The following is a 13978-nucleotide window of genomic DNA, read 5'->3' as shown; positions in this document are numbered from 1 at the left end:
TTTCATCTGATTTCTGTTTTGCTATTGAATTAGATTTTTGGGTTTCTTTCTACTGACTATTGGTGAAAAAGGAATCAAGTCTTTGTTTTAAAGCTTGGGGCCCTCATGTCCCCGTTGATGAATGGGGATAGAAATTTAGTTTGAATTTGAAAGTACAAATGTTCTGATTTTTTAAAAAGGGGAAAGGTAGATTCTATAAACTAAAAAAAGATGAACTTGACACAGCTACTGGGTAGGTTTCTTGGAGTGGAGGAATCTAACCCTCTTTTGTATCATGACAGTTATGAAATCCTTCTTAGAATTTTAAATGCATAAAATACCAAGCAATACCACTACTAGTTCTATTTCCAACTACAATTATGAAAAAAGGAAAAAGAACCTATATGTTCTAAAATATTTATAGCAACTTTCTTGTGGTGGCAAAGAACTGGAAATTGTGGGTATGCCCATTAATTGAGAATGGTTGAATAAGATGTGATATATGATTGTGATATACTGCTATTTTACTATAAGAAGTGATGAGCTCAATAAAGCACAAGTCCTGAAGTCAGAAAGATTCATTTTTTTAAGATCAAATCAGATCTCAGGCATTTATTAGCTGTCTGACTCCAGGCAAGTCACTTGACCCTGTTTATCTCTGTTTCCTCATTTGTAAAATGAATTGGAGAAGGAAATGGTAAACCTTTCCAGTATCTTTACCAAGAAAACCCCAAGTGGGATAACCAAGAGTCAGACATTATTGAAAAAACAACTGAATAACTATAGCAAAATGAAATGTAATTTTAATTAGTTTCAAAAATTCAACTACATAAGTACAGGATGAGAGAGACAAGAGGTTTTTTGGGGGGGAGGATCTAAGAAAGATTTTATTTATTTTGAGTTTTACAATTTTCCCCCTATTCTTTCTTCCCCTCCTCCCACCCCCCATGGAAGGTAGTCTGTTAGTCTTTACATTGTTTCCATGGTATACATTGATCTAAGTTGAATGTGATGAGACAGAAATCATATCCTTAAGGAAGAAAAACAAAGTATAAGAAATAGCAAAATTACATAATAAGATAATAGTTTTTTCCCCAAAAATTGAAGGTACAGAAGTTTTCATTAATTGAAAGCTTAAAGAAGATCTTGGTAGTATCTTGGAAAGAGCACTACAGAATCAGAAAATCTGGGTTCAAATTCTAGCTCTTCCACTTACTATATGTGTAACTTAGAACATGCCACTTCATTTTTATGGAATTTTGTTTCCATATTTGTAAAAGGAATCAGTCTAGCTCTAAGTCTTGTGAGTCAATAACACTGAAAAGCATAATATGGCAACAACAATGAATATAGGCCAGCTTAGGTTTCATTAATAGAAATTAGCATTTGGTTGATCATATTCTACATAGATATATATTCATATATTTGAGTTTTATGTAAAATATTCCAAAAGAGATGATAAAAATTAAAGACTTTTTAAAGGAGAACATATGAGGAACAATAGAAGTAACTGGGGAGAGAAGGAGCTTGAGAGCTGTCTTTAATCATTTGATAGAATGACTTGCAGAATAAGCAAGTAGACTTATTCTGTGTAGCTCTAGAAGACAGAACTAAGACCATGAGAGGAAGGTACAGGGTGGCAAACTTCAACTTTTTAGAAGAGAGAATTTTCCAACAATTAGAACTATTGAAAAATGGAACTCGTGGGGTGGCTAGGTGGTACAGTGGATAGAGCACCAGTCCTGGAATCAGGAGGACCTGAGTTCAAATCCAGCCTCAGACATTTAATAATTACCTAGGTGTGTGGCCTTGGGCAAGCCACTTAACCCCACTGTCTTGCAAAAACTAAAAAAAAAAAAATAAGGCAAAGAATTTACAATTCATGAAAATAATCAAAAGCAAGACCAGATCGTAGAGTTTTTAGACATAGAAATTGTTAATTATTAGTCCAATACCCTCACTTTTCTTAATTTTTTATTAATACAGTTTGACCTTCATTGACAAGTCTATTTAAATACATAAAAATAACAAGAAGAATAAAATGCAAAAATAAAACAAATAAATGGATAAAAAATTGAATGCAAATGATTGTACAAGAAACCATACACTTCTATTATTTGCTGATTCCAACTCCCTTTATATCAGAGTGTAAGATCCTTGAGGACAGTAACCCTTTTTTCCTTGCATTTGTATCCCTAGCACTTGTTAAACAAAAGATATTCATGTGAACTTTTATAGGACAGTAACAAAGTTATCATATCTTTAACATGATTTTGCTGTTTTCATATATATATATATATATTATATAGTTTTAGTCATGCTTTTGGTTCTGCTTTTGTCACTCTGTATTACTTTATATGCTTTTCCATGTTTCTTTAAAATCTTCATATTTGTCCTTTCTCCTTCATATACCACCACAATTTAATCAGTCATTCTTTTGTCATTGGGTTTGTAGTTTGTCTCTAGTTATTTTACTCTGAAGAATAATCTTGATAAGAATACTTTTGAGGGGCAGCTAGGTGGCACAGTGGATAGAGTATTGGCCCTGGAGTCAGGAGGACCTGAGTTCAAATCTGATCTCAGACACTTAATAATTACTGGGCATTGCCTTAAATTATATATATATGTATATATATATATATATATATACATATATATATATACATATATATACATACATACAAGAAGAATACTTTTGAACAAAAGCAAGGGGTTTAATTCTAATGATCTCCTCCCTAAACCAATAAGCACAAAAGACTTGCCAAAGATTGGTGAGGGTATTCCTGCAATAGGTGGAATGATCAATTCTATGAATTCTGAGATTCTTTCTAACTTGCAATTTATGATCCTAAGTGAACCATATTCTATTCTAATGATCATCCAAGAGAAAGGGTTTTCTTAATGCAGTCATTGTTGAATTCTGTACAGTGTTCTCTGGTCCTTGTCCTTGTCCATATCATTCATTATATGGTGCATTGTAAATTGGGAGAGACCAGCTCAACTTCACTTCCTGTATGCCAACAAAAAAGTTGCCCATCAGCTCCCTTTATTACTGCCCACTTAAATATTCTCAAAGCATACACCAAAAAAAAAAAAAAAAGACAAAAAAATCCTAGAACTCAGATGAGGAAATTGGTCACAGAGAGGTGGAATATTTTGTCTATTGAGAACACTCTCTCCCTTGTACTTTACTCTAGAAAGTAGTCATTTCACCTTTCTTTCCTCTAGTTTCTGCAGATTTCAAATATGATTTTCTCCCTCATTATACTGCTGGTAACACAATTTCATTAAAACAAAACAATCTGACTATTCCATGGAATTTGTGGGTTTTCCCCTGTAAAGGTTTCTGATGAATAACAGGTAAAGTCTAGATAGAAAGTCCAAAGACATGATGTCATTTCTGTCTATCATATTAATAAGAAAAAGACATTACTGGAAGACAGATACAACAATTCACTATTGATTGATCAGTGAATTGGTCCAACTATTCTAAAAAAATTTTAGAATTGCATGAGAAAAATTTCTAAATTGTTTATATTCTTTGATCTAGTTGGTCAACAAGCATTTATTTGGCACTTACTATGGGATAGGCACTGTGACCTCACTGGGATTTATACCCCCAAGGATATCAGTGACTGAAAGAACAGTCCCTAATGTATCAAAATAGTCATAGCAGCACTATTTAGAAGAGCTAAAAGCTGGGAATAAATTGTGTCCAATGATTTAGAAATAGTTGGGAATGGGAATTACAGTGGTATATTATTGGATAGTAATCACTAATAAAGATGAAATTAAAGATACATTGGAAGACTTCTATACTGTCACAGAGTGAGGAAAACAAAATCAATGGAACAATACATGTAATAATTTTAATAATGCTAATAAAGACAATCTAAAAGGCAAAAAATTCGGGTCAATTACAAAGGTCAGTATTGATCCCAGATGACATTTCCTTTTAATTAAGAAGGAGGAAACTTAAAAGAAAATTGTGTTTGCTATCAATTACAATAGCTGTCTCAGATAGCTTTGCTTACTTACTGCTCTTCAATTAGAAAAGTTCAGAGCAGAAGTGGGTATTTGTCTATTGGTAACTAATTGGAATATATAGCTAAACAAAATACATTAATAAAAATGCTGATGCTGGGGCAGCTAGGTGGTATTTGTCCTGAAGTCAGGAAGACCTGAGTTCAGATCTGCCCACAAACACTTGACACTTGTTAGCTGTGTGATCCTAGACAAGTAATTTGACCCTGATTGCCTTGCCAAAAAAAAGTAAAATAAAAATACTCATGAGTAATTGTGTGCTACTTAGTAGATAATGAAAGAGAAATATTATCTTTAGTCTGATAAGAGCAGTCGGAATGGAACCACTTGCTCCTCTCCAAAAATCTTCAGGGATTATACTATGCAGCACATGGTATTTCCAGTTTTGCAAAAGTATTTACATTTGGTTGCAAGATCATTGATTCAGAAGAGCACCACATCTTCGTACTACAAAGGAAGAACATAAAGAGGTTAGAAGTGGTCATCCTGTCTTAGGTGATCAATCTTGCAAAATGAGTGGTAGTGGCTTGATTTGTGCTCATCTGTTTTAATTCAATGGCAAGATTCTCATAATCTCAGAGTTAAAAGAGGGTTACAAGATCAATACTCTTTAACATATAAATTATTAAATTCTTGTGGCAGTGAGACATGGTGGATAGAGTGCTGAACTTTGAGTGAAAGAGACCAGAGTTCGAATTTTACTTCTGGAGTCTCCCAACTGTGACCATGTGCAAATTACTTAATCACTGTAACCCTCAGCATTCTTATCTGGAAAATGGAACAGTTGACTCACTAGCTTGTAAGGTTCTTCCAACTCTCAATCTATGACTTTACCTCATAGGTTTTGAAACTCAAATGTGATAAAATATGCAAAGCAATTTGCACACTTGAAAGTACTATTCTGACATTGTTTAACATCATCATCATCATCATCATCATCATCATCATCATCATCATCATCATCATTATTATTCAGACCACAGAAAAACAACCACTAGGGAAACTTGGCAAGAGGCAATGGAAATTAAGTTCTGAATCTGAAGACCTAAACCTGGCACTGCCATTTATTATCTGTGTGACCTTGGAAAAGTCATTTTACTTTTCAAAGTTTCCATTTCCTCTTATGTTTTTAGCTTTGATTACTATTAAAATAAAACAGTTGGCACAGTACAAAAAAGAATAGAGTTTCTCTCTTTTTTTTTAAAGCTTCTGGCCAACTCTGAGACCAGAAGAAATTCATCACCTAGGAATCAACCCTCAGAATGAGGCTCTAGTGGTCAAGTCCAATAATCATAATAGTTCCTACTTATTTAGCCAGCACTTTAAAGTTTAAGAAGCATTACATATCATCTCGTTCAAATCTCACAACAACCCAGGGAAGATGGTGCTATTTTTATTTCCCATTTTACATTTGTGGAAACTGAGGCTAAGAGCTTAACTTTTCCCGAAGAGCTACTCTGAAACATGATTTGAACCGAGGTTTTCTCTGACTCTAGTTCTCCATTTCATCCACTCTTGATGCTGATTCAACTTTACATGTTCTCCATGCAGAAAGGTCCAATGGGATCTTCAGCCAAAACTGACCATTTTGTTGGTCTGCCTTCTATTAGTCTCATATTTTAAATGAAAGGACAACAATGGAGTTAATGTGGCTGAAGTCACCCTCCTGTGAAGGTGATAAGCTTCCTAGTACCACTGGACCATAGGAACTTTAGTGAGTCTCCTGCCTGTTGGTCAGGTTTAAACACATCTCTAGCATATTTATCAGAGAATTAGATTCAGTATTATTCCATAGTGTCTCTTAGGAGGCTCTATTTTTAGTAGCACAAGAATATTTGTTTGATGGGGAGTAAGCAGGTTCCACCTCAAGTTAATTACTTCTGTCTTTTTTCCCCTTTCCTCCATCTTCATGAATAAAAAATGAATTCAGAAGAAGCCATCTATGCTACCTGAAAGGTCATTTTGGCTAAATTACTTTTGACCTAGTGTGTAACAGACAGACAACTAGCACATTAGAGAAATATAAATAGAGAAGAAAGGGGAACAACCATAGGGCTGACTCAGAGGAATACTTCCAAATTTGGGTGTCAAGCTAGAAGAATCTGATACTAAGTGGGACAGGGAAGTCCTGTGCAAAGTTACTCATACTAGCATATTTCCATATGGGAAAGTGGTGATGGGATGGTGTTTTGTAATATCTAATTTCATGAGACTGTCAGTCCCATCACCCAGAAACCCTAAGGGTTCAGGATAGCCTCCCAGGATAGCCAGCCAGTCAAGACTAAAATAAGTTTTGGCTAGAGCAGCCCACTTACTGGTTCTGGGTTTTTTTTTTGGAGAGATTTTGATATTAGGAGTGTTATAGCCAGATGGAAAGGATAGAGTTCTGTGCTTGGCAATTGTCATTGAAGAGTCTGTTTACCTGTGGTTAGCAGGTAAGGGGATGGCGCAGAATCTCCCAGTGATAGAGCTCTTGTCTTTCTTCCAAACTTGACTAGGAGAAAGAACCTTCAGGATCACATGATTTATGTGGCAATGTGGGATTGAGTGGGCTATCAGTCCTTTACCAATGAATTGATTTTTCAATCTGTAAGGAGATAAGAGTCATCTTAAAGAATCCAGGCTACTTGTCTGGCACTTATATACTTCCACATTATATTCCAAAGATCTTTTATTTCATTGATAGGAATGATCCCTTGGTAAATGCTCAGAGAAACCCCTCTAATCCTCAGAACAAGGATCTCCAAAGTAGGGACCATGGCTGTGGTTAGATCCCAAAGGGTGTGTGATCAACCAATCAGAGGGTAGAAAGATGAGTCGCCTCCCACCTTCCTCACAATAGCTATTACTGGGGTTTATCTATAACACAAGTACAACCACCTCCAACACCAACACTCCACCCCATCCCTCTGTTGTTTAAATTCCCAACTTCTCCCCTATGGGGTGGGTTCAGGTGGGGGAGCAAAGAGCAGGGAGGAAGAATTTGAATCATAGATTTAGAACTGGAAAAAACTTGAGAGGCCATCTGGTTCACTCCCCTCACTTTATATGTGGGAGAACCAAGGCCCAGAGAAGTTTGGACAATGATATGGCCAAAGTCCTGGGGATAATAAAGGACATAAATAGGATGTGAATCATGTCCTCTGCAAAAGGCCTTTCCACTGTACTACGCTGCCCTTTTTGGTCATAACTGAAAATAACAAACTAACCAACACCCAGGCATGCAGGGCAAAAGGTTTCTTAAGAAACCTACACCCCCATACCCACCTCCTAGCTGCCCCACTTCACTTTTATGACTGTTAAAAGGTACCCCTTGTGAAGTTGGCGAACCACAAGATCCAACAAGGAAGAATCTTGCCTCTCCCTTTCCATTTTGGTTGAGACAGTGAAGCATACAGATTGAGCAAGAAGGGACAAGCTATGATGTCATTTTATTTTTCCACCTACCCCCAAACCACTCCTCTTCCAACTTCCCTATTTCTGTTGAGAGCACCACCATCCTCCCAAGTCACCCAGACTCACAATTTCAATATCATCTTATCTCCTCATTCTCCTTCATCCCCCAGATCCGAACATAACTTCCATGTCTCTTTCTCTTCATTCATATAGTTGGAAGTTTCAAATAGTTTTCTTCTCAATCCACCCTCCATGCAAATGTTAAAGTGATTTTTCTAAAGTGCAGCTCTGACTATGTCACCACCACCACCCCAAGAAATTCTAGTGACTTTCCTATTGACTCTAGGATCAAATGTTATTACATCTTTATCTCTTTAATATTTTTCCTTTTTATGTAAATTGTAAAATGTGCCTAATTATTAGCATAATAGTACATATAAGGAATTTATAAAGAAATAAATATGCATATATTGGGATTGAACACTCACATTTTTACATTTATTAGGAGTACATAATCAAAGAAATTTGCACACCACTTTTTTAGGACATCATCTTCATTAAATGCTATGCCCCCAAAGTAAATAAATCACCTGTTGCCAACTTTCTGGTATCAAACCTTTTAAAATTTGACTAGACTGATTCTCAGCTAGCAGAAACCTAGACCCTCATCACTTTATACTGTTACTAAAACACAGCACTCTGTTTGCATGTGAAGCCCTTCATGATTGGTCCTTCTCCCCTTACCTCTTACAAACCCAGTTTGAGTTCTAAGATCCAGGGATATTTCCTTGTTGTTCCTGAAATAAGACACTAGACTTTTTCATCTCCTAATTTGGGATATTTTCATGGGTATCCCCCATGCCTGTAATTTTCTTCCTCCTCATCCCCACCTCATGGTTTCCTTGGTTTCCTTTAAGTCCTGGCTAAAATCCCAACTTCTACAAGAAGCCTTTCCCAAGCCCCTTTAATGTTAATTCCTTCTCTCTATTGATTATGTTCAATTGGTCTTGGTTTAATTGTATACATTTGTTTGCATGTTGTGTTTCCCAATAGATTATGAACTCCTTTAGATCAGGGCTGGTCTTTTACCTTTCTTTATATGTCCAATGCTTAGCATATAGCCTAGAACATAGGAGTTAAGTAAATGTTTAATGAGGGTATGTAGGTGTCAAAGCAGATAGAGGGCTGGCCCTGGAATCAGGAAGATTAAGCTTTGTGACTTCAAATCTGATTTAACCTTGGGCAAATCTGTGTGACCTGATTGCCTTAGTTGCCTCATATGGAAAATGAACTGAAGAAGGAAACGATAAACCACTCCAGTATCTCTGCCAAGAGAAACCCAAGTAGGGTCATGAAGAGTCACAATTGATTCAAAAACAAATGTTTAATGACTTAGAACTGACAGTCAGGTATTTAAAAACCTTTCCAACCTGGTAGGCCCTGCTGCATCTTGGATTTTTCAGTTATTTCCTTTGATATTCTCAGACCACCTCTATCCCTGTTTGGTTCCAGGCATGAGACCTATCTGACAGCCAGTTATGTAGTTTCAGAGTGTTAAAAGCTCAGACTTAACCAGGTAGGGAATTTTCCCTTTCTAGAAAGAAAATAGTACAATGGGGAAATAGAGTTAGCAGCATCCTACATAGACTAGAGTCATCATAGCAGTCCTATAATGGAAGATATCAGCTATTGTCAGGTATTTTTAATTAATCCTTCATTTAAATTCTTCAGCTTGAAAGATCCTCATCACTGTAATTGTTCAAGCTAAGAAGAATCTAATTCTAAGTGGGACAGGGAAGTCCTGTGCATAGTTACTCATACTAGCATATTTCCATATGGGAAAGTGGTGATGGAATGGTTATTCTTTTTTGTTGATACTTTTTGATTTTATATTACATGTATTTCTGAATAGTTCCCTTCTTCCTTCTCTGCACAGTAAGTCACTAGATGACAGGATATTCAGTAAGATAATTCATGCAACAAGTGAGGATTAGCCTCAAATTTACCTTTTAAGTTTATTACATGAATTGATTTACTATTAATATATAAGGTTGTTTCTGTCCCTAAAGATGTTTTCTTCTAATTCTGATATCTCTCTGAATAAATAAATATTAAAAGCTCAAACTAATATAGACCTTAAAATTTACAATGTGTTTTCCAGATCTTAGCTCATTTGAACCTCACCACAACCTAGTGGGTGAGTCATACAAAGGAATAAATATCATCATATACATACACACACACACACACACACACACACACACACAGACATATATATACAATCTATGCATAATATATATATATATATATATTATATATATCATATCAAAAAGCTCAGCTACTTGTTAAGGTCCTGTGTTGAAAAATTTAGAACCAACTCTCCTGACTTCAATATGTAGTTCTACATAACACTACCTCAGAACAAAGGGACTAAGTTGAGGTGAAGAAGGGAGGGACATTATAAGCTCTGGTGGCCATTAAGTTTGAGATCTTCAGACTAACTGGCCTTTGAAGTTCTCTAGAAGTTTCTAGACCACGAAGTCCTGAAAAGCAGAGGCTGTACCTTAATGTTTCTTCAGATTTGCCAATGCGATTGCAAAATCCTTTGGATTCAGTGGGTACTCAGTGTTAAACTGAAAGAAAAGAGAGCCAGGAAAGGAGGGGAGAGCAAGGAAGAGAAAGGGGAGATGGGCACTGGAAGAGAGTAAAAGAGAGAGTGTAAGAAAAAAAGAGAGAGAGAGAGAGAGAGTGAAAGAAGGAGAAAGAGAAAACTTCAGCAAAAAGGGGCTCTCCTAAATCTTGACATTTTCATCACTTTGGGGAAAATACCCAGTTAGTTTCCTAATAAGAAGTAAAGAGAAGAGAGCACTTCTAGGTTCAGTTACCTATAAGTGGAAAGTTTAATTTAAAATTCTTAGTACAACAAATTTTGTAGGAAGATTATTCTTTCTTAGGAGTTTGGAATCAATCTTGATTTTGTTGTTGTCGGTTATCTGGGTTTTGGTTTGGTTTGAATTGGGAAGACTTTTTTATCTGTGAGGACTGTGACAAAATCCCTTCCCCCACACACACACACAGACACTCCTTAGGTTTTGAGAAATAAGGATGTATATGTATGATCTTTCAAATTAATGGGAAAGTTCAAATAGAGGACTAGATGCCCTCTTTCTATACCAGCCTATTGCCTTAGCTCTGAAGTGTAACATGAGAGAAAGAAAGACTTGGAGTTAGTAAATCAGAACCAGGAGCTCAGGAGCAGGGAGATTTAAAAAAAAGAGTTAAGAAACTTCAGATATGAACCTGATTTCATATATATATGTGACAAACTCCCTCTCCCAATGCAGGTCTGCCCTCGAGGGTCTTCTTGAGTTATCTTGGTCACTGAGAAGTTAACTGACTTGCCAGGGTTACACAGTGTGTGACCTCCAGAGAAAAAACTTCTTGACTTTTCTCTATCCACTCCATCTCTTCATGGAACTCAAAGTGTGGGGTGTCAGGGAAAAGAACAGAGGATCTGAATAAGACTGAATTGGATAATTAGACAAAGCCCATTAAGAGACTAAGAGTTTCATCTATGGCACAGAGAAATGCTAGAATTGTGAGTCTTGATCAGAGGAAACAGAACAGGGCTACATGACTGAGTAAAAGTTGACTCCTTCCTTGTCAGACTTCTGATGACACTCTTTTTCAGCCCACTCTGAGTTTTTGCTATAAGCAAAGGGAGAAAGGAATAGAGACAGGCATTCATATCTGTGTGCCCTTAACTGTTCCTCATATACTAGATGTGCAAATTTGAAAGGGAGAGAGAGGCTCCCCTGGTTTCAGGACTCTTTCCATTTTCACCCTGATCAGGATGAGGGAAAGTTTGTTCTCAGATACAAGGATTAATCGGTTTCTTCTGTAAGACTCTACATCACCCAGAACAACATGATATGATGGAAAGAACACTGAATTTAGAGTCAGAACATGTACATTCATATTCCAGTTTTAGATGACCTCAGCTAAGTTAATTAACCCATCTAGATTTCAATTTCCTATACTATAAAATGAAGAGCTGAAAATGCAGTATAGACCAAATTACACTAAATACACAAGCTTAAACTAGGTAAATGATTTAGGTGTAAAAGATAATATCATAAGCAAATTAGTGAAGCATGGAAGAAATGGCCTATTTCCCCCTATTTATGGATGGGGGAGAGCTCTTAATCAAACAAAAGACAGAGAAAATAAGTAATTATGATAACATTAAAAAAAATCAATGGAGCTGGAGCAGCTAGGTGGCACAGTGGATAGATCACTGGTCCTGTAGTCAGGAGTAATTGCCTAGCTGTGTGACCTTGGGCAAGTCACTTAACTCCATTGTCTTAAATAAATAAAATTAAAAAAAAGAAAACAATCCTTCTTTCTAAAAAAAATCAATGAAGCTAAAATTAGAAGGAAAGCAGGAAACTGTGAAAAAAAATCTTTGAAGCAAGTTTCCCTGATCAAGACATAATTTCTAAAGAAATTTGACACAGCAGGAAATTGAGTCAAATTTATAAGAATAAGTCATTCTTCAGTTGATAAATGGTCAAAGGATATGAATAGGAAACTTTCAGAGAAAGAAATCAAAGTCATATGAAAAAATTCTCTAAAGCACTAATAATCACATAATTGCAACTTAAAACAACTCTGAGGCATCACTTTATACCCATAAAGTTGACTAAGATAACAAAAAAGGAAAATGATAGATACTACTGGGGTTGTGGGAAACAGACACATTAATATGCCATTGGTGGGACTGTGAGTTAGTATGACTCTGGAAAGCAATTTGGGACTATGCCTAGTAAAATCAATATTAGGTCTAATCTCAAAGAGATTAAAGAAAGAGAAAAGGCTTACATATGTATAAAACTATTTATAGTAGCAGTTTTTGTGGTGGCAAAGAATAGGAAACTCAATTGGAATGGCTAAACAAGTTATAGCATATGCCATGAGAAATGATGAAAGAAATGGTTTCCAAAAAACCTGGGAAGACTTGTCTGAAACCGGTGCAAAGTAAAGTTGGAAGAACCAGGATAATAATACACATAGTAACAACAATATTATAAAGACAATCAATTTTTGAAAGGCTTAGGATCTCTGATCAGTACAATGACCCATCACAGTTTCAAGGACACATGATGAAATGTGCTATCCCTCTCTAAATAGAAAGCTGATGAACTCAAAGTGCAATTACAGACTATTTTCTTCCTTTTCTTTCCTTTTTTTTGGACATGGCTATTATCACATGATAATACATATTTGTAATGAGTTTGTCTTCTTATTTGATGTGAAAGAGGGCAAGGAAAAAAGAGAAAATTCAGAATTTAAAAATTTTTTTCGAAGAAATATGAGTATTAATAATAATAATAGCAATATAATAAAGAGTTGAACCAGATGCTTTCTCAGACTCCTTCCAGCTCTGTATCTGCTTATCAATCAAAAGACATTTGAAAAGCATCTACCATGTGCCATCTTCTTGAAGAGTTTATTTACACTGTATTGGGGAGCCTAGATATACATACAAAATAGATTCAAGGTGATTTGGGGATTCATTTAGAAGATGGTGCTTGAGGGGTTTTGAGGGATTTTAAGAGATGGAGTCAGTCAACAATCAATAAGCATTTATTAAATGCTTACTGGGTAGAATAAAGAAGGGCAAATATATGATCCCTGCTCTCAAGAACTCATAGTATTTGAGGAGAGTGTGTGTTCCAAGAATGAAGACACAACCAGTAGGAAGATATAGAGATAGAATTGAGTTATTACTATTTTTAAATGGTTTTTATGTTAAAGTGTCTTTAAAATATTCAAAGGAAAAAAAGATTAGACCGTTTACAAAAACAGATTAACCCATGTGAAATTTTAGATCTTGCAAAAGAAGAAATACAACATGGTAAGTCTATAGAGTGCAGAACTGAGAGTTAGCTAACCTGGGTTCAAATCACATCTCAAATTTTTACTACCTCTGTGACTCTAAACAGATCATTTGACATACCTGAGCTTCAGTTTCTTCATCTAAAACCTGAGGAATAAAATGACCTCTGAGGTCTTTACCAATTCTAAATCTACAACCACAAAGAGGTAGTCCAATAAAAATGGCATTGAAGAAGAAGGGAATTGAGTCAGCTAGTAACTTTCTTACTTGGGTAATTTATTCCTTGTTATCGGTCAGTCATTTCAATCTGACCAACTTTTTGTGACCCTATTTGAGGTTTTTCTTGGCAAAAATACTGTAGAAGTTCGTCCTTTCTTTCTCTATGGATGAAGAACTAAGGTAAACATGATTAAGTGATTTGTCCAGGGTTACACAACTCATGAATGTCTGAGGTCAGATTTGATCTCACAAAGATGAGATTTCCTGATTCCAGAGTCAATGTACCACCTAACCGCCCTGGAAAGATGCCTACTAGAATACATCTATTCTCCTACCCAAATTATTAAGAAGATAGATATAAATCACCCTGCAATTTCTCTTCTTCCCTTCCCTACATTTTACAACCTTTGACATCATTCCTCATGCTCTTCTTTAAGTTCT

The 13978-nt window shown here is 35.9% G+C and overlaps 1 protein-coding gene across 1 annotated transcript in view; it reads right to left on the bottom strand.

The window, feature by feature from the left end:
- Nucleotides 1–791: 791 nt before the first annotated feature.
- The window catches only part of PLA1A (phospholipase A1 member A), a 47428-nt gene continuing 34241 nt past the window's right edge, over nucleotides 792–13978 (bottom strand). Inside the window, exons 10-11 of the mRNA XM_074214583.1 lie at nucleotides 6446–6610; nucleotides 792–4470 (exon numbers count right to left, since the gene is read on the bottom strand). Coding sequence (XP_074070684.1) covers nucleotides 4383–4470; nucleotides 6446–6610 — 253 coding nt within the window. The 3' untranslated portion in view covers nucleotides 792–4382. The remainder of the gene's footprint in view (nucleotides 4471–6445; nucleotides 6611–13978) is intronic.

This window comes from Macrotis lagotis, chromosome 1, assembly GCF_037893015.1.
Source record: "Macrotis lagotis isolate mMagLag1 chromosome 1, bilby.v1.9.chrom.fasta, whole genome shotgun sequence".
NCBI classification, from domain to species: domain Eukaryota; kingdom Metazoa; phylum Chordata; class Mammalia; order Peramelemorphia; family Peramelidae; genus Macrotis; species Macrotis lagotis.
This window is presented reverse-complemented; position numbering and strand designations above follow the sequence as displayed.